The 21996-nt window shown below is 39.0% G+C and overlaps 1 protein-coding gene across 3 annotated transcripts in view; it reads right to left on the bottom strand.

Moving 5' to 3' along the window:
* The window catches only part of SLC44A1 (solute carrier family 44 member 1), a 202127-nt gene that overhangs the window by 136467 nt on the left and 43664 nt on the right, over positions 1-21996 (bottom strand). For all 3 annotated transcript variants that reach the window (XM_078436620.2, XM_078436622.2, XM_078436621.2), the window contains exon 2: positions 10809-10898. In XM_078436620.2, the coding sequence (XP_078292746.1) occupies positions 10809-10898 (90 nt within the window). The remainder of the gene's footprint in view (positions 1-10808; positions 10899-21996) is intronic.

The following is a 21996-nucleotide window of genomic DNA, read 5'->3' as shown; positions in this document are numbered from 1 at the left end:
GAAAGAAAGAAATTCAAAGAACAATAGGTACGTGGGTTTTGAATTATTACCACTTTGGTGCCCACAACAGTTCTGTTTCCTTCCTTCAGTAAAGCTGTAGACAAGCCAAAAAATTACACCATGAAACACTACTCTGCTTTTAATATTGCAGAGTCAAGGAGAGTGAGGCACTGAGTCTGTGTGCCACAAAGGTCACTTCATTTCATGGGAATATGATTCATCAGAGTGCCCAAGGCAAATAAATTGTAGATGCTTCCGAACTGCATCATGCTTGCTAAATCAAGTATGCACGAAGAGCAGTAACAGCCTATATTCCACTGCAGGCTGGTAGGCATTAAGAATAGGAAGTAAGGTGAATCATTACTGATCAACCGAATTGGGAGAAAAGGCTGGGGCTAGAAAATCTTGCAATGTGGTCATTAAAAGGTTGAGTTTTGATTATCTTTACTGAAGTGGTTAATGAAGGTAGAGATTATCACTGTTTAACTTATCATAGACAAGTCTCACGAGTAGTACTCATAGAAGCAGTCAGCCATACTAGGTCTCAGGGCTACGGTGGTAAGTACTGTGCTCACACACAGTTCCTACAAGAAAAGTAATTCCCCCCTTAATTACTTTCCTAAAAAGGCAAACAAATTCTTTTTTTCTGAATGACCCCTCTATTTTTATCTTGCAGGTAAGGAAAAAGAGTAAGGAGTGTGGCTCTAAATACTAGAAACTGCTTGAAACTACGGTTTACAAGAAAGTCAACTCCAGAAGTGGAGACTATCCCAGATTTGCCACTGCCATGCCTTCTGATCCTTGCCAGGTTACTTTAACTCTCCACACCTCAATTTACTCACCTGTGAAATGGAGATAATGACTGTGTAGCTCATAAGACTGCTGTAAGGATTAAATGAAATAATCCTATAAAGTGCTAAGAATCCTGCTTGGCACATAGTAAGAGCTCAATAAATATTAGCTAGTATTGTTAGAAATGAGAACATGTAAAGGAAAAGACCATGGGCTCCGGGGGCAGATTAAGCTTCACTGAGAACTCCATTTTCTACTTGTGTGACATTGGACAAACTTGCTAAATGCTCTGTGCTTCAGTTTTCCCGTCTATAAATTGAGGCTAAAACCACTTACCACAAAGGCTGCTGTGAGAATGACACGAAATAATGCATGTAAGTGTCCTGTTTCAATAAAAATGTTAGTACCCTTCTGCCTCAAAGCTAACTGCTAGCACTAGGGTCAGGCATAGGCTGGTCAGGACTCACCCATGCACCCTCACCTTGTGGCCCACTCCCTCTCTCCTGACTCTTCCAAGAAAAATGCAAGACAATTAGTTCTATGTCAGGACTTCAAGCCAATATGAAAACATAAGAAAATAAAAAAAATTAATCCCCTGCACACATACACATGTTCAAATCAGCATTCCATCTTAAGCAGATCCCTGAACCTATCATTGGGAAATCCTATACTGAACAAAAACTGGAAGTGGAGGTAAACATTAGGAGGTTGAACGGCTAATTTGCCAATACAGTTCTTTGACAAGAAGAATCACCAAGTAACAGAAAGGGAACCCAGAAAGATCTGGATTTAAACCCTCACTCTACCACGTACTACCTATGCGACTCTGATCCAGTTACCTACTTAGAGTATTTCCTCCTCATCCCTAACACAGAGCCCCAACCTCTATTTCACAACCCAGTGATGAGGAGTAAACGAGACAATGCACATCTAATCCCTCGCTGGTCTGGTACACAGCTGGTGACCAAGACATGGTAGCTGGCAGTGGGAAATCTGAATGGTGAAGCCAGACCAAAGAGGTTGACAATGGTAATTGGGGACTAACCAAACACTCCTTCAGTTCTCTTCGTTCAGAACAAAAATGTCTAGGGGGAAAATGAGAAATACTGTAACTCTGTCACTACACAGAAACATTTAGACCACAATTACAATCTTCTTCCACTATAGTGAAAATGGCAAGGCCCTTGCATAATTAAAAGGTTATGTTCTTCTTTCACTTTTTATAGAAATTTTCCTATGTTTGATACGTACTTTGTGTTACAGATTCCTTTCAATGGCTTCTGATTTCCCTTTCTGACTATTTTTAACAGTACTGTGGGACATGTGAGGTTCTTTTTTTTTTTTTTTTTTTTTATCATAAGCCACCTCACATCCCTCTGGGATGTAGGCAGAGTATAAATTATAAATGTTACATATATATGGTAAAATGGGGACACTGACATATTTTCACACTGGCCATTTAAACTTCTTAGTAGTTTACAAAAGCATTAGAGAAGAGAGGGTGAGAAGCTTCAGGGGAGAAAGGAAGGAGAATAATAAGCTAAGAAGATAGGAAGAAACCATGACTGTTATCCCAGGGACTTCCCATATGGTACACGTACTCACAATGGGGAATTAGGCCAAATATAATTAAAAATACAATCTCCTTTAAAAAACAAAAAATTCTGAAATCCAAATGCAGGAAGCAATATAAGTTTCAGATGAGAAAAAAAAAATGTGGTGCACGAAATTAAAATAGGATGAGAGAAACTTTACAGAATGCACTCAATAATTTAATGGCTCTAAGCGGGGAGAGGAAGAGGCATTCAAGAGAAGGAAATCATATTAATGAAGCAAATGATAAGGGGGATGAGGAAAGCTTTTATATGCCTATAGAAGAGAGCAATCACTGCAGAGAAAGTAAGCCTATTAGTAAGGAAGAGAACCATGGCTAAAATCTTAAAAGGACTGATTTACTGAATTGCTTTCAGAACAGCTATTTTGAGAGAGAGAGAGAGAGAAGGAGCAGACAAATCTAATCACAAACAGAAGGTGACTCAAATCAGATAAAGGCATACGGCAGTGGTGGATCCCACGCCAGATCTGGCAAACTAGGAAGTGCCTACTGCCTCAGAGGGAGACAGACCATTTCTGAACTGCACTCATTAGTTCAATTTAAGGAGGATTTGCTTAGTTTCATTCACTAGTAGTCAAAAAAGGGGACACATTTTATGTCACAAGCATGTATGAATTTCAAACCTGGAGCCTTACCATGCAACTGAGCAAGGCGAAAGCCTTAGTTTGGGTTTTGGGTGTGGAAAAAAAACGGTCAACAAAAACACATGTGGCGTGTGGCGGGTGGGGATGAAATACAAATCTAGTAAAATGTTTCAAAATAGAAAGATGGGGGAAAAGATTTATGTTTATAGCTCTGAAATGAAAGTATATCTAGGCTCTTTTTTTCCCCTTCGATACTACCTCCTTTAGTTCTATACCTAATCCTCTACCTCTATTCCTAAACTCAGTGAAAGCTTGGAATCAATCTCCTAATCACTAATTTGTCAAACCTTGAAGCAGCATTTGGCTTCTGTTCCTCCTTTTCTGAGAACCCGGAGACAAGGAAGGCTATTAGGACCTAGAAGACAGGACAAGAATGCCTGATGCAGGGGCACCTGGATGGTTCAGTCAGTTAGCATCTGACTCTTAATTTCGGCTCAGGTCACGATCTCACAGTTTGTGGGATTGAGCCCCAAATTGGGCTCTGTGCTGACAGCATAGAGCCTGCTTGGGATCCTCTCTCCCCCTCTCTCTGTGCCTCCCCTGCTCACGTGTGCACACACACTCTCTCAAAATAAATACATTTTATAAAAAGAATACCTGATGAATAACTAATATTTATACAAACTAAAAAAATATTTTTTTAATTTTTCCAATCTTCCAGATTTCTGGATTTCTTCACACATTAATAGGATGTATTACTCTAACAAAGAAGAAAGAATCAATAAGCAAGAATGTTTGGAAGTCTAGAAAATATACACCCAATAAGTATTTACTGAGCATTTACAAATGCAAGATGCTATGCAGGGTACAAAAAGGTTAAAATACATAAAGTTTACCCTAAAATAACTGAAATGGGGGCACCTGGGTGGCTCAGTTGGTTAAGCAGCCAACTTTGGCTCAGGTCATGATCTCATGGTTTGTGAGTTCGAGCCCTGCATCAGCTGACTCCAGCTGGGAACCTGGAGCCTGCTTCAGATTCTTTGTCTCCCTCTTTCCCCCTCCCCCACTTGAGCTCTGTCTTTCTCTGTCTCTCAAAAAAATAAACGTTAAAAAAAAAAAAAAAAGAACTGAAATGTTCTCAAAAGGCTAGACAATCATGCGGTATGAGGAAGCAAAATCAGATAGGCTCAGTTTCATGGGCAGCTTGAGCAATGAAAAAAAAGAAAAAACACAAACAGGGAATACTAGACACTGAACCCAGCTCTGATACAAATACTCCCTATGATCTTGAGTAAGTCACTTTAAATTCTGAGCCTCAGTTTCCTGGGTTTAACTAGATTAATCTCTAAAGCACTTTCCTCTTCTCAAAATTTATGATCCTAAGGGAAAGTAGACACAAAGTAAAATTTTTCAGAGTATACTTGCAGGAAGAAGTATAAGCCCATTTGGTCCAGCATAGTGACCAAGAATACAAAAACAAGAGTAGGTTAAAAGCAAATCAATTTAGGGGTACATGGGTGGCTCAGTCAGTTAAGCATCCAACTCCCGATTTCGGCTCAGGTCATGATCTCATGGTCATGATATCAAGCCCTGCATCAGGCTCTGCGCTGATTTTCTCTCTCTCTCTCTCTCTGTCCCTCCCCTGCTTTTGCTCTCTCTCTCTATAATAAAATAAATAAATAAATAAATAAATAAATAAATAAATAAAAAGAAAATCCTGGGAATGCAAGCTGGTGCAGCCACTCTGGAAACCAGTATGGAGGTTTCTCAAAAAACTCAAAATAGAACTACCCTATGACCCAGCAATTGCACTAGTAGGTATTTATCCAAGGATACAGTTGTGCTGTTTCAAAGGGACACATGCACTCCAATGTTTATAGCAGCACTATCAACAATAGCCAAAGTATGGAAAGAGCCCAAATGTCCCTCAATGGATGAATGGATAAAGAAGATGTGGTATATATATACAATGGAGTATTACTCGGCAATCAAAAATAATGAAATCTTGCCATTTGCAACTACATGGATGGAATTGGAAGGTATTATGCTAAGTGAAATTAGTCAGAGAAAGACAAATATCCTATGACTTCACTATATGAGGACTTTGAGAGACAAAACAGATGAACATAAGGGAAGGGAAACAAAAATAATATGAAGGCAGGGAGGGGGACAAAACATAAGAGACTCATGGATATGGAGAACATAGGGTTACTGGAGGGAGTATGGGAGGGGGTAATGCGCTAAATGGGTAAGGAGCATTAAGGAATCTACTCCTGAAATCATTGTTGCACTATACGCTACCTAATTTGGAGGTAAATTTAAAAAAATAATAAAATTAATAAAAAAATAAAAAATTAAATTAAAAACCAAATCCATGTAATCAATGTAAAAATAGTTAAGAAGGTAAAGTTTATGTTATTTATATTTTACCATAATAAAAAGAGGAAAAAAAAAAACAAAGGATTTAACATTAAGTAGGTACATATTTGGATCAGGTAACCTTAAGGTAATTTTCTTCCTCTTCCTGGCAAAGCACAGACCATCACACAGATGACTAAATACTGCAGTGAGTCTCTGAGTCTTTCACTAGGTGCTGCATGCTCAACAATAGTTAATGAGGTAGAAACACTATGCTCTGGGAACTAGACTAATGCTATAAAATTAAAAAAAGGTCCTTGAAAGCAGTCTGAAGGGACAACGTAGGCAATGATGTCTCCTACGCCTAGCTCTAGTCCAGACCATTCTCCAAAGCTCCAACTCTGCATTTCCCAGTGCTTATCCTTACCCATGCCCTACTTCTGTCGAATTCATCTTCTCATTCCACACTTCCCCAAACCACTCACCTCTCCTGCACATACCCTGTCTGCATTTGTCATTTCATTCTTTACTGGACTGCACATGTAAGATACGGAGTGAGGGTACTGCTCAGTCTCCCCCCTCCACACTTCTGGCCATCACTATTGCTTCCTAACTGTGCCGGAGGAAGTAAGAATGCTAAACTGTTTGCTCAGAATCTGAAATACTGATGAGACAACATTTTACTGGCCGGCAAGGTTACCGCATCCATGTTCTAAATAACTATCTGTTGTTCCCAATTCCGGGCAACAAAGGAGGGACTATCTCTTGAGGCCTCACCTTTTCTACCTCTTCTCTTCCGGGTTCAATGCTGCCACTGGGTTATCTAGACAAGTTATTGAACTTATCTCTGTGCCTCTGGTCTCTATCTGTAAAATGAGAATGTAGTTGTGAAATTTCAATGTTTCTGTGTCACATACAGAACAGCCCCTCGTCCACAGTAAGAAGCAATAAGTAAGAGGGCTAAATTGTAAGGTCTCTCTACCTTCCACTGCCCATGGTAAGCACTCCTACTAGGGCCATCCAGTCGCCTCTCTTTCCTGATTTCTGTGGTAAGCTGATCTGGGCAGATAGGGTCCCGATGGATCTCTTCCCTCTTCTCATACATACCTCTCTCTCCCTGAGAGAGAATGAACTTGCACTATCCAAGATGGGAAGGACCTTCAGCCCACATGGCACAAGCTTCATTCTACAAGTCATTTTCACCAAGGATTTCTTTATTGGATATAATCAGGTGACTGTCTGGTGACTAATAAATTAGTATTGGGGTGCCCGGGTGGCTCAGTTGGTTGAGCATCCGACTTCAGCTCAGGTCATAATCTCACGGTTTGTGGGGTTGAGCCCTGCATTGGGCTCTGTGCTGACAGCTCAGAGCTTGGAGTCTGCTTCGGATTCTGTGTCTCCCTTTCTTTCTGCCCCTCCCCTGCTCACACGCTGTGTCTCTCTCTCAAAAATAAATAAAAACATTAAAAAATTAAAAAAAATAATAAAGTAATATTTGTTTATCCATCTTATTTTTGTTCCTTCATGTGTACAGAAACTGTGGTTTGGAACTTACAAGCTGGAGTCAGATTTGAGCTGAAAAGCCCTAACCTGAACCCCTAACACAAGAACCTCTTAGTCATCCTTACTCTGCCTCTGTCTTGCCTGCAACATTGATGCTCTCTCTTCCTCTCCTTTATTACTACCTTATTTCCAGTTTTCCACATGTTATCTGAACTATTCCATCAACCTTCAAAGTGGTCCCCCTTTACAATGGCTTTACAGACCGTCTTTAACATTGGCTACCAGGGCTATCTTCCTAAACCCGGTCACATCATTTCTTGCTCAAAACTCTTCAGCAGTTTATTGGTGCCTAAAACAGTGGTCTCTCAATCCTGGCTGAACATTGAACAAAGAGATTAAATCACAATCAGAGGTGGGACCCAGGAACGAATATTTTTTTTATTGTCTAATATGAGAACAACTTGATTACTACCTTAAGGGAAAATAGAAATTTAGAAGCACAATGCTACATGCAATTTTTTAGAACGGAGTTAAATGTATGTCCAATAATTTCAAAATACTGATGAAAGTTCAAATGGGGAAGATGATAGCTCTCAAGAAGGCTGGTAGAAATTTGCTTTGGAAAATAACCTAAGTTCTTGGGGCACCTGGGTGGCTTAGTTGGTTAAGCATCTGACTCTTGATTTCAGCTCAGGTCGTGATCCACGGTCATGGGATTGAGCCCTGTATCAGGCTACATGCTGGGCATGGAACCTGCTTAAGATTCTCATTCCCTCTCTCTCTCTCTCTCTCTCTCTCTCTCTCTCTCTCCCCACCTCGGCCTCTCTCCCACACTTTCATGTGCACTCCCCCCACCCCCCCACACCTAAAATAAAATTAAAGAAAAGAAAAATACCCTAAGTTCTAGACAAGGCAAGTAAGCATGGAAAAATCTTGAATGTAAGAGAGGAAATAAAAGAGAAGTACAAATATTTATGAAGAGGTGAACATGTGTAAATAAGATTTAATGGTGAAGATGAATGAAATAAGACAAGATCTTAACATATTTCAAAGCACAGACATCAAGGAATGAGCAAAGAACTACAAGTAAGGGACAGTGAATAAAGATATGACTTGAAAATTAGGTCACAAGTTGACAGAAAGGCCACTAGATCAAAAGAGTATAGGCAGAAACTTCTGGTTCCTATTCTATCTTTGCTGTGTATTGCCATTATTATATTCTTAGACAAGCAAATATTTAACCTTGTTACACCTTGTTCATAAGCTAGGGATAAAACCTATTTCATAAGATAACTGGGAAAATTTAACAAGATAAATACATACAAAAGCATCAAGCATAGGGCAATGCTCAATAAATCAATAAATGTTTGATGAATGTTTCTCTGAGAAGTACTATAGGATGAAATCCTAAAAGAAAAAAAACAAACCTTTTCAAAACCATACAAAACGAATACACGGAAGACAAAGAAACATTGGTCTACTATTGTGTTGTGCCAGTATGGTGGGCAACAGAACTTGAAAATTTCTCCAGTTTCCGCATGGCAAAATTTGAGGTTAGCTCAACTCCATGGAGGTAATCCATTAAAAAAATCCTTCCAAGACACATAACACTATGCCTGCATTTAAAAGTACACACAGTGGGTTGGGGGTGGGGGGGGGGGGGGCGCCTGGGTGGCTCAGCCGGTTAGGCGTCCGACTTCTGCTCAGGTCATGATCCCGTGGTTTGTGATATGAGTTCAAGCCCCGCATCAGGCTCTGTGCTGACCGCTCAGAGCCTGAAGCCTGCTTTGGATTCTGTGTCTCCCTCTCTGTCTGCCCCTCCCCAGCTCATACTCTCTGTCTCTTTCTGAAAAAATAAACATTAAAAAAAATTTTTTTTAATAAAAGAAAAATAAAAAGAACACACAGTGGGTCTTAATTATCACTGCACTGAAATCAACATTAATTACCATTGCATTAAAACATGTCAGTAAACAAATACTCCTTACTCTCAGGTCACTCCCAAGTCAGCCTATCAACATTCATGATGCTTTCCGGAGCTGTTTTAGAGTAGAAAATCAAAAGCACCTGGAGTGGCAGGTACATGTGTTTATAAATCTAATTTCGAAAGGTCAGCTGCTGTTTGTCTCAGGGATGATTCAGGGTATGGGGAGAGGTGGTGGACTAATTCTGTTAACAAAAAAATTTTTCCCACACTCTGTATGCACACTGCATTTCAGGTGCCACTCCATTAAACTAAGTAGACTCTTGAACAACATCTTAGAAGTCCTAAGTGAGGAAATGGGTATTTTGATGTTTTCTAAGTATCTCAGGTTTCTTGAAACTAAGCTATTATCTTTAAAACTAACACTCCTTATTTTACTCAATTTATTATATCTCTTTAAAAAGTCTACTGCTTTCTTATCCTTTCTTCAAGTTCAGAACTGGCACCTGCTAATTATGCCTATTAGGCTTAGGGTAGTTCTGTGATTTTCTTTTTTTTTTTTTTTTTAATTTATTTCATTTTATTTTTGAGAGAGACAGAGTGTGAGCTGGGGAGTGGCAGAGAGAGAGGCAGAGAGAATCTGAAGCAGGCTTCAGGCTCTGAGCTGTCAGTGCAGAGCCCGACATGGGGCTTGAACTCACAGACTGTGAGATCATGACCTGAGCTGAAGCCAGATGCCCAACCAACTGAGCCACCCAGGCACCCCAAGTTTTGTGATTTTCAAGTGGCATTTGCAGGGTGTACCATTGCAGAGGACACAGAATAAGATTTTCCTAAAGAAGCTCTGTAAAAGATATGGGGAAATGGGGGTTAAAAACGCTCACGTATTTGTGAAAAAAGGCTGCCAGAGGTAGTGTATTTGTGTTTTGGTTTGTAAAGACCACGAAAAAGAAAGCGATACCGTCTGCACAGTCCCCTTGAGGAAGAGGAAACAAGGTGGCAGAAAAGAGCACTGCCCTGGAAACTATGAGACCGGGATTCTGTTCTCAGCCCTGCTAATAACTAACAATGTGCCTTGGGATGGTCATTGCCATCTCTGGGTTTGAGCTTCTCACTCTGCAGAATGAGGGTGATGAGCCAGATGAGGATTTCCAAGTCCATTCTAACTGTAGCTCTACACATCAGCTAGCTTTAAAACCGCTGTTTCCAACCTTCTTTTCCAGCCCAGCACACTGGCAGGGACTCTCAAGTCCCTGAAGGCTGTGTCAGAAACCCCTGCAGGGCCGGATGGGTATGCAGTTTGAATCAGCACACCCCCGACACTCTGTACGAGGGACTCTGCTCCTCCATCGTCTATACCCAATGGAAAATCACCAAGTCCCCCGACCTCCAACTGAGAGATGCCACTCAGTACAGCACACACAGCAGGCAGCAGGGGCCTAGTATGGGCAGAAGCAGTGAGCAAGCAGCTTCACCTCTTCAGGAAGAATGAAAAGATGTCAGAATTGGAAACACTGTCGATACCCCCTGGCACAACTTCTAATGTTATACAAAGGAATACACCAAGTCCCTGAAAGGAAAACTGGTACAAAAATAGCCATCAGGTTTGTGTGATTGGGTTGGATAAATACTCAAGACTCCATGGCCAGTGCCCTGGTCAACATGCCATTAAGATCACAATTCACAGAAATTTACGTGGAATGATCTGGCTTCCTTAAATGATCTAGTAAAAGAGACAAAGTTCCAATCCCCTTAATGTTATCTCATGTAAGCTTAAAAAAAGAAAAAAAAAAAAAAATCAAGGGGTATCAAATACCAATGAATTGTATGGGACAAAAATAACCAGCTTCAATGATATCCTAGGACCTCCTGTTATAAGCAATTCAGGAGGGGTTAAATATAAATAAATAAATAAATAAATGAATGAATGAATAAATAAATAAATAACAAGCTCCCCCTTTAAACCAATTCCCCATCATTCCCTTGGATCATGAGTTCACCAGGTTCTGATTGTCTAGGAGAGTGTCCTTACCATTCCAATGCAGAAGAGAATAAAAAGCAGCAGCCAGGGTATGTCTGTACAGCTACGGTCCTCCAGTGGCTTCCATTCTCGTTTAGAGCTCTAATTGAAAATACAAAATAAGAGAGTGGCGAATGTTAAACGTAGTTAAAATGAGGAAGGCACAAAAATACCACTTATACCTAGACTCCTTCTTGCCTGACAAGTTTCTACTGAACCTATTAAGATACAACTCAAGTACAGGTCACCTTTCTGGGAAGTTTTCCCTAACACCCCACTTTTCTTCCTGGTTAGGCAGAGTACTGACTCCAATGCTTTTTTTGTACCTCTATTAGAGTAGTTAGCATTCTGGGTTGGAATTGTTAAGCTGTATCCCCAGAAGAACATGAGCTTCACAAGGGAAAAGACCTCTTCTCATTTCCCAGCATCTAACATGACACCTGAGGGTTCAAGACATGTACTCAATACGGCCTTTTTTAACAAATAAATGAACAAACAAATTCTTCCAACTTTAATCTTAGTGGTCGCTTTCTCTTTGTGTGTCCAGATGCTAAACTTAAAAATTTAGAGGGGCGCCTGTGTGGCTCAGTCAGTTAAGCGTCTGACTTCGGCGCGGGTCATGATCTCACAGTTCGTGAGTTCAAGCCCCACGTCGGGCTCTGTGCTAACGGCTCGGAGCCTGGAGCCTGCTTCGGATTCTGGGTCTCCTTCTCTCTCTGCCATTCCCCAGCTTGCACTGTCTGTCTGTCTGTCTCTCTCAGAAATAAACATTAAAAAAATTTTTTTTAATCTAGAATGTGCTTTACATATTATGTTCTTTTCTAGGAAGAAAGCCCATTAAAGTGAATTCCTATTCAAGGGTAATTTCTTTTAGATCTAATAAAATTCAGGAGAGAAAAACTAAATTAAAACATTTTTAGAGACAGATCGGGGTAACTCCTAAGCCACCATCCACGGATTTTCAGTCTGTTTCTAGAAAGTAGAAAGAGTTTCTCGACCAGAGATTCCCTAACTGAAGAACTAGAAGCATTCTAAAAGTAAATGTGCGAAGTATTGAATGGAATCCTGATTGCATTTTTTTTTCTTATAGCAAATACTCTCAGGCTCTCAAGTCAGCTTACAAATTCCTTTTAACCAGAATGTAATAGAAAAAACACCCCTAAGTTTTCTAATGAACAAAAAACCCAGGGTCTCCCACCCTATGCTGGAAACAATAGGCAGAGAAGGGAGAGAAGGCAGCCTTGGGAAACCTATGGGAAAAGTTCTTGCGAGAAGGTTGGGGCCTCCAATGACTTCCATGACAAGATCCAGGAAGCCATCTGGGAAGGCTTATCTTCAGGAAAGGGCATACCAACAGAAGGCGGCTGGAGATAATAAGGAGGCCTCTAGTATAATTAGTATTTAGAGTACAAGAGTCGGGAACTGGTTCTCAGGTTTGCTTATTGGCTTTTCCTCCCTTTAAAGAAGAAAACAACAGTTTTTAGCTATGTACCTTTTAATAACTTGATGAAAGCTACACATTCTTTTCTTGGGAGGTATGTATCTATTTGCATAGTTTTCATAAAACTTTAGGGAATTCAGGCCCCAAGTTAGGAAACTCAACTTTAAAATACCTGCTTATTAATGTTGAAAGCAGAGAGTCTGAGCTACAACCCTTCTTCCCTACCCCTCACATGCTAACCAGACAGATGCCTTTTCCTTGTTTAGTGCCTTACACTGTTCAATTGTTCAACAACAACAACAACAAAAAACTCCACCCCCCTTAATAGCTTGGTCCCAGACACACACACAAGAAAACAAAAGAGCAGTAGTGACTCACAGGGGAAAACCTTACCCTAAGACTCTAACTAGAATTAAAAACCAAGAGTGAGTAGGCAGTTTTTTCCAAAGGAATGTAACACTATGGAAAATGGATCAAGGACTCTGTTCTCTCGCCGGTTCTGTCATTAGTTAGCTACGTGACTTTGGAAAAATTGCTTCACCTCTCTGGGTGGCAGGAAGGAGTTAGACTGCATCTCTTAGGTTCCTTCCAACTGTAAAAATCTATGATCAGCAGGACAATTTTGTGAAAATTTTTATGACAAAAAAAAATAAAAAGAAAAGCTGCAAAAATAATTTGACATTATTCCTTGTACTTCTCAAGCAAGAATGCCAGTATTGTGGTCTATGTTTGGAACACAGCTACTCACAGTACGAATAAAGAATGTTTCTTTGTATTAAATAATTTCAATCTTGAATAATTCTCATTAGAGTAAAATGACTTACAAACACAGAATTGGATACCTCTTTGAAATTCATATTTACCCTAAGGTAATTTCCAGAGCAAGAGCTACTTTAAGACGCTATATTTGTTTATCTTAAACAGTCTAAAAAAAAAAAAAAAAAGTCTATAAGGGGGGCGCAGGGAGGAGCCTTGGATTGATTGAGCAGTTTCTTTATCCACAACTATTTTCTTAGCAATGTTAACTTAGACCAACATTCAGTTTTTAATGCTTAAATTTTCACCTACAACATAAAGAAAGTGGGATTTCACTCTTGACCAGAAACACACAGAGATTCGACATCCCAACAATTTAATTCTACTTACTGTGGGCCACTTGCGACCAAATACTTAAAAAACCTTTCACTGGGGAGGAGGAGCGGAGAGAGGAGGGAGTTACATGTAAAAGATAGTGACAAGGTATAAAGCAGAACAGAAGAACATCAAGGAGAGGGTGGTCACTCTTACTCAGATAAAGAAAGGTGTCTCAGAGGAACGATGGCTTGGGGGTATTCTGAGGACTAAACATGAGTATCTATCACACAGTAAGCACTAATTCTTAGTTATTCTTATTCATCCACACTTTTTAGTTAACCCTCTCCCTATTAAGATATCCTTTTACCAGATGGACCTTTCCAAATAAAAGAAATAAAAAGAATATTAAAACTGCCTTTCCCCTTCTATTTACTACAACTTGACTTAATGGTGGCATGTTTGCATTTTAGCTACTATTCTTAATGTTATCAGTCACTGATCACTATTAACTAGGTACTATTCCCAAAGCTTTACATACTTTATGTCTTCTTTACATACATTACGTCTTCAAAACAGCTCTCTGATGCAGGTTATCATCCTTATTTCACAGATTAAAAAACAAAAACAACAACAACAAAAAACAACCCAAACTCAAAAGTTAAATAATCAGCCCAAGATTTTATAGTTGTGCAACCAGACTCTGAATCCAACTCTGTGACCATAAAGCCAAATCCAATGAGAATATCGTTCATTTGCACCAGTCAGTAAGGAACAAAACTCCACTAGTTTTTCCTCACAACGCAAAACTGGGGAGCCAACCCAATTATTTAAAATCCTATAGGCACCGAGAAAGAGAGTAAGATGTTTTATGAGCCATGACATTTCTCAAGCGAGTCAAGAAACCCAACAGTTGAAAAATTTTAATGACTCTTTAACAGATTTAACCAAGTGGCAACTGGATTTAATGCTGTTTCTTCCAATTAAAATCCACATAGACCTGGCAGAAGTAAAATGTTTTACAAAAGCATGTTTTAAATGTGATTTTTATCCCCTTCTCAAACTCTGTATGAGATTAATACAGGCTGTCAGTAAATGTTAGGTCCCTTCCCCTTCACACAATCTTACAATTTAGGAACTAAATAGGGTCAATGTAATCATACTGTGCAAACCTTAAATGACAATGATTGAGACTGAGGGAAGGGAGATGTAGGGACTAGCCCAAGGGATCATATTTGATCCTCAAAACAAGTCTGTTAGTCATTATTATATGTTCCTGATTTTTCTACTTTGTAAAAGAGAAAACCAAGGTTCAGAGAAAATAAGTGGAAAATCTATATCTGAAACCTGAGACCTCAAACTCAAGCAGAGAGATGGACACTGTAAGACTTAAGGAAATGCTAAAAATAAAAAAAAAACATGGTAACAAGATGAAGAATGCTTTTGTCAGGCTCATCAATAGACTAAACACAGCCCAGGAAAGAATCAATAAACTCAAGGATAGGTCAATAGAAATTACTGAAAATGAAACACAAAGAAAAAAAGAGCGAAAAATCAAAAGCCCACAAAAGAGCATCCAAGAACTACAGGGCAATATCAAAAGGTCTAACATATGTGTAATTGGAACCCCAGAAGGAGAAGATTGAATGGGGCAGAGAAAATGTTAGAAGAAATAATGACTGAGAATCTTACAAAAATTATAACAAAAGAAATTTATAAGAAAGTACAGCTATATTTACTAAATTTATAACAAAAAAAAAATCAAAGCACAGATCCAAGAGGTTCAGAGAATCCCAAACAGGATAAATCCAATATACATACGCATGTGTGCATACACACACATACACACCCTATACATATCATATTCAAACTGTTGAAAGCCAAAAATAAAGAGATCATCTTGATGGCAGCAGGATGTGGGCACATTACATACAGAGAAACAAAGATTCAGCAACCTTCTTGTCAGAAACTATGCAAAACAAAACAAAAAGCATGCAATGACATCTTTAAATTATTGAAACAATTTTTTAAAAAGTCAACACTTATTAGGGGACCCTGGGTGGCTCCATGGGTCTGACTCTTGATTTCAGCTCCAGTCATGGTCCCAGAATCATGGGATTGAGCCCCACTTAGGATTCCCTCTCTCTCTCTCTCTCCCACTGCTCCTATCCCCCATTCATACTCGCTCTCTAAAAAAAAAGAAAATTATTTCTGAGAAAAATGGTTCTCAAAAAATAGACTTTTTCAAACAAACTCTAAGAATTTATTAGCAGCAAACCTGAACTACAAAAACTGTTCAGGCTATGGCTGGCTCAGTCAGTAGAGCATGCGACTCTTAACCTCAAGGTTGTGAGTTCAGGCCTCACATTTGGCATTGAGCCTTCTGTTAAAAAAAAAAAAAAAAATCTTCAGGCTGAAAGAATAAAATACCAGACAAATCTGAATGTATAAAAAGAAAGATTTCCAAAAATAGGAAAAATGAAGCTTTGAAATTTTCCATAAAGTTTTTAAAATAAGGGTATATGTGAATGTGGAGGTTCCTCAAAAAATTTAAAATAGATCTACCCTATGACCCAGCAATAGCACTGCTAGGAATTTACCCAAGGGATACAGGAGTGCTGATGCATAGGGGCACTTGTACCCCAATGTTTACAGCAGCACTTTCAACAATAGCCAAATTATGGAAAGAGCCTAAATGTCCAACAACTGATGAATGGATAAAGAAATTGTGGTTTATATACACAATGGAATACTACGTGGCAATGAGAAAGAATGAAATATGGCCTTTTGTAGCAACGTGGATGGAACTGGAGAGTGTTATGCTAAGTGAAATAAGCCATACAGAGAAAGACAGATACCATGTGTTTTCAGTCTTATGTGGATCCTGAGAAATTTCACAGAAACCCATGGGGGAGGGGTAGGAAAAAAAAAAAAAGGTTAGAGAGAGGGAGGGAGCCAAAACATAAGAGACTCTTAAAAACTGAGAACAAACTGAGGGTTGATGGGGGGGTGGGTGGGAGGGAGGGGAGGGTGGGTGATGGGTATTGAGGAGGGCATCTGTTGGGATGAGCACTGGGTGTTGTATGGAAACCAATTCGACAATAAATTTCATATTTAAAAAATAATAAAAAAATGAAAGGTAAAAAAATAAAATAAGGGTATATGTGTATAACAACATTCACATTATATAGTCTTTTGACTTATACCAGGTTAGTAATCTAGAAGGCAGAATTATAATTTTTAATAATAGTACTAGACCATAAAAAGCAATTCTTTTTTTTTTTTTTAATGTTTATTTACTTTGGAGAGACAGAGCATGAGTGGGAGAGGGGCAGAGAGAGAAAGAGAATCTGAAGCACATAAAAAGCAATTCTAAGACCACAACTGACCTCTATCTCATGTTTATGTTTTTATTATATTCATATCCTTGAAGTTAGGTAAGAACAATGTTTAATACCTTCACATTCCTTCCTACAGTTTGTACACATCATAGATACAAGCAAGGAAACAAGAAAGAAAAGCTTCCACAGTATCTCTTACAGAAGTCTTAGCAGGAGCATCTATGTCCTAGACTCCACATTCACTATAAGCCCTAATAGCTAAATCCAAGGCCTTCTGGTAAATTTGATAAGCTGTAGTAGGGATGTATATTTTTTAGGAACTAAACACATAAAAAGTTTTGACCTAAATTTCCATGTTATTTCTAATGAAAGAATAGTTGCTGAATAAATATATTGCAGATATTAGTAACACACAAAGGTTTTGACAAATGATAGGTCATAACCAGTCAGGTCAAATCAGGTATCACTGGAAGCCATCAGCAGTAATTGGGTGGGCCAAGTCAGGGATCAGTTAGGTAGGAAAAGGTCTGGCAGATGTGAATCTAGACAGGGCAGGAAGTATCAGGAAGAAATGAAATGATCAAAGAGGCAATACCAACAATCCAGAATCAAGAAAAAAAAAAAAAAGAAGTCAAGTAGGTCTCAAATACGGAGGCAAGCGGAGGGTGTCACGAGACACTCTGGTGATACCTAATACCTAACAGCAATGACTGAATGCTTCTGGCCTCCTTTTTACACTCTATGCTTACTCTCTGTATGACTTTCTCCTAATTAAGATAAAAGTATGCAGCTTCCCAAAGATTCTTACAATAATCTCATAACATCATTACCTAATGCTATGAATCTTTCCTTGACACAGCAGACTTGTGTAGACATGGTTTGGAGAAAATGAAAAACGTGCTACAAAAAGAGCATAATTACACTAAGAAGTTACTTGATTTTCAGACAACGCTCTCAAGCATTTTGTTGATTCTTCAATACTGAGCGCCACTACAATGGACCTGAGATTCAAAGCCAAGTAAGAAAGCCTCTGTCCTCTCTGAGCTCTAGTTTAGTAAAAGAGAAACAAATTAGGTACTTTGATTATGGCTGAGTGATGCCAAAATAGAGATGCGTAAAAAGTACTGCAGGAATAGAGATGGGAACTATTAAGTAAACATTTGTGAGATCTGTTGAAATTACCTCACAAACTCTGAAGCAAACATTGAAAAATGATTCTTTGGTGTCTAAAATAGAATGTGTTTTGTGCCCAAAACATACTGAAAATTCTTGCTGCTATGATGGGGAAATACTGACTGCCAAATAAGAATTATTCCACTCAGAAATGTTTAGTAGTAAACAAACAGAACATTAGGTTGGTTTAAAAATACAAAAATCAGCCATTTCGTTACTTTGTATCCATTAAGATTTCTTGATGCTAAAGGTTCTATGGTTGTTCCCTTTAGGAAGGAGCCCTCTCAGCCTTTCACACAATTAGTGCAGTGCGGTATTTACTAAGCTGCTACAATATTTTCATGTTGATGTCACTGGTGAGATTCCTAAGTACTATCTGGTCACGTACATCTAGAATTGCTTCAGCCTAGAACTTCTGGTGCACTAATTGACCACACGCTCCCTTGTCATCTCCCCAGAGTAAGCCAGAGGACTGTATTCTCTCCTACATTCAAAGCAGCAATAACTGACAACCCCCGAGGCTGCTCCAAAGGGAAAGACGTGGTGTACTGGTGATGTTAAGCCTGCAAAATGAAAGACAAACCAGCATCAACTCCAACACCGTTTGGGCCAGGGGTTCACAACTGTAGTTGCCCATACTTCTATGTTTTGATCAATCAGGAGGTATACTGCAAATATGCATTATAACTAAGCACTGAAGCTTAGAAACTTAAGCAGAGTCAAGATTATCCTTATGAGGTCATCAACACATCCCTACAGTCCTACTTGCCAGCAATCAGGAGAGTGAAACTGGTAGGTCAGTAATTGCAGTAACCTGAAGACTACACCTCATGAGAAGCCTGTGGATGCCCATCCTTCATGTGTGCCTAGATCTCTGCAGCACAGATCCATCCCCTCCATCCCAGCTGCCTTTCCCAGGCCCTAATGAAAAGCCAACCGTGCATGTGAAGGCCAAAGCAAGCTGAGATGTAGCCTCTCAAGCAGCACAGATTCCCAGCATGTGTCCTTGGGGTATGTTTGCTAATTTGTTGAATAATCAAATTCCCCCTTCCAGTGTTTTGTTTTTTAATATCCTGATCTCTCTACTTTCTGGGCAAACACACCACCTCCAAAAGTGGCTCCAGAGTTCCAATGAGTCTGCTAGTTTTCATTGTCCTGGGTGCTCCTTGGCACACCCAGGAGGCCTCCAAGGTGACTGCTACTAGATATGTGTGATTTAAGTACATGTGTGGCAAACACTGGGCTATCTGTGAGGACTTTCTTTTGTTCATGCCAGTCTGTTTTACACAAAAATCTCCAGTATTAAAGACAAATAGTCGTACACTCCAAATCTTCAAAGCTCCCTCCAAGGACATACTGCTTCATTAAATTCCCCAATATGCTTTTATTTGCGCAGAGTAGTAACAAAAGAATAAAAGAGCTGATGTGTATCATTTTTGCCACAATTTTCAATAGAGTGAGCAGACCTGATGAAGTTGGGTAGCAATAAAACATGGAGGCTTTCAGCCTTCTGTTCACAGCACCTGCAAATAAAATCCTGTAATAGGATTTTGAAAGACATTGCCTGCCCTTTGGGAAAGCTCTCTCAAGGATTTGGAGTGCATAACTACTTACAGTTACCATAAGTAATCCGTTTCATTTGCTAAGCCTGGTGTTGGCAATTTATATTTGAAAGGTAAAAATAAAAGCATGATTTTAACAGGCAGTTAAAGGTAATAAGATACATTGAGTGGAAAGATACAGGCATCTGTGTCCAACTGCTTTTCTTAGTTCATGAACTTTATGCTAAATCACAAACATTCATCCGTTTAAGAAAAAAGGGGGAAATGGCAGCTAGAGCTGCTTACAAGTTATGTAATTACACAGTGATAGAAAGATCATGGGGAGATATCTTGCTTTTGTCTTCATTCTTCCTCCAACTGCCCTAAAAACAGATAGATAGATAGATAGATAGATAGACAGACAGACAGATACCTGGGGACCCGCTACAAAGATGTTCTTACATCAGACTCCTCAGTGACCGCCTTTCTCGAACATGAGCACATGATAATTACTGGAGATAAGCCAAGATCATCCTGCTTTGCAATATAGCAAATAGCATCTTTTACCTCCGTCGTCAATGAAACATGATCAAAATTATACAGACGAGCCTTGTCTGCAATCCTCAAACAGTAGTTCTAAGTTGTCTTTCTTCTGAATCAGGGGTGAACAATGTTTTTAATTTGAAATTACCATTTAATTTTTTTAATTAGACAGTTTTGATGGCCTTCATTTTTCCCCATTACATCCAACAAGTGTCCGAACTTCTTAGGGACTTGATACCAAGGACAGACTAATAAGACCAAAGATCTGCTTTGCACCCCCTCCCTTCTACAGTACCATGAATGGATTTACTGAGTTTCCTTGCTATACTAGAAACCTTTATTAAAGCAGGAATTTGTAGGTACTCAGTATAGGATTCTTACTCCAATCTGGCTTCCTTTCCATGACAGAATAGGTAAGAACTGACTTATGAAGTCCATGCTGACTAAGGAGAAGGAATGTGAAGATTACAGTGATTATAACACAGATAATGAACGGGTGGAATTGAGTAAATTTATATTTTAAATCAAAATTAGCTGTTGTCTTTGCCAATGAAGATGTTTTTAATTCATTGCAAACATGCACAGAAACAAATATATGTTCAATTCTGTGGCAGTGCCTAAGAACTCTTGAGAAATCAAATCCCTATAATAGTTTTTTAAAAAATTTGGAACCTTCACAATAGGGACCAGATTCCCTTCCTTTGTGTCCCTATAACATAGTGTGCATATACCACCATTACAGTAATTATCACTTCACATATAATTATTTGCTTCCCCAGCAGATTACAAATTTCATGAGGGTAAGGGTAATATGTCTATTTATTTTTTAATTAAATCAGGGAGCAGCACTATTTACTGTTGGTAAGCTGTAAAGCCTATTCCACATGAAACAATGTGTGCAGAACCTTCCCGTAAGGGACTGAACATCTAATGTCCATTCTTCCCATCTTACTGCCTACTTAGGGGCAAGGATGTATTGGTTTTATTCACTGCTATGTAGATGAACAGTGTCTGGCACATAGTAGGCTCTCAGTCAATTGCTTGAATGAATGAATGAATGAATGAATGAACAAGGCTAGATTTCTTACCATTGGGGTGACATAATGTTAGAGCAAACATCCTTACTGCCTCTCCTGCATAAGATCACGTCCCTACAAAGCATTCTACTGCATCACAGGCTGGCTCCTTTTCCCACAGATATTATATAGTATGGTATTCCGCAAAGATGTTTATTATAGATCTACAAGAAAAATAAATTCCAAATTTAAATAAGTTTCAGAAACACTAACAAAATCTAGTCTTTCAAGCATAACTTGTCTGGGGCCTTTCTGTGAGAGTCACCAAAACTTATTTGGTCATACACTCATTAGGAGACATGAATACAGATAGTGCCAACCTCTCTAACGCTACATTTCTGGAAACCAGAGCATAAGGGTTCATGCTTCCACTGAAAAACACTTTCAGAAGTAAAGGCAAGTAACGCTAGTTAAGACAATGCTGAAAGCAATGTAAACTGGATAGATACTTTTGGAAAGTAAGTTGGCAATACACTTAAAATTCCAAGGAAATAAGCTAAAACATTAAAATAGCTACACACGAGATGTTCAATACAGTGCTATTATGAAAAAAGAATTAGAAATTAACAGAAAATAGTTAAATATGAGAATAGAATACTCGGCAATCATAAAAATACTTATGAAGACTTTGCCTTGTAGAATATGAAAATGAAAATGATAAAAAAAAAATAGTGTTAAAAAATATGGTAGGGGGACACCTGGGTGGCTCAGTTGGTGAAGCGCCTGCCTTCAGCTCAGGTCATGATCTCACAGCTTGTGAGTTTGAGCCCCACACTGGGGTCTCTGCTGTCACACAGAGCCTGCTTCAGATCCTCTGTCTCCTCTCTCTCTGCCCCTCCCCCGCTCATGCATGCTCTCACTCTCCCTCAAAAATAAATAAATAAAACTTAAAAAAATTGTTAAGATTTTTTTAAAAATATGGTATGAAACTGTATCTATACTCTGGCTCTACAACTTGTACAATAGTATATGAAAATGTACACACCTTGGAAGGGGATAGTGCAATTTTTAAAT

The sequence above is a fragment of the Panthera onca genome, chromosome D4 (genome assembly GCF_046562875.1).
Source record: "Panthera onca isolate mPanOnc1 chromosome D4, mPanOnc1 haplotype 2, whole genome shotgun sequence".
Classification (NCBI taxonomy): domain Eukaryota; kingdom Metazoa; phylum Chordata; class Mammalia; order Carnivora; family Felidae; genus Panthera; species Panthera onca.
This window is presented reverse-complemented; position numbering and strand designations above follow the sequence as displayed.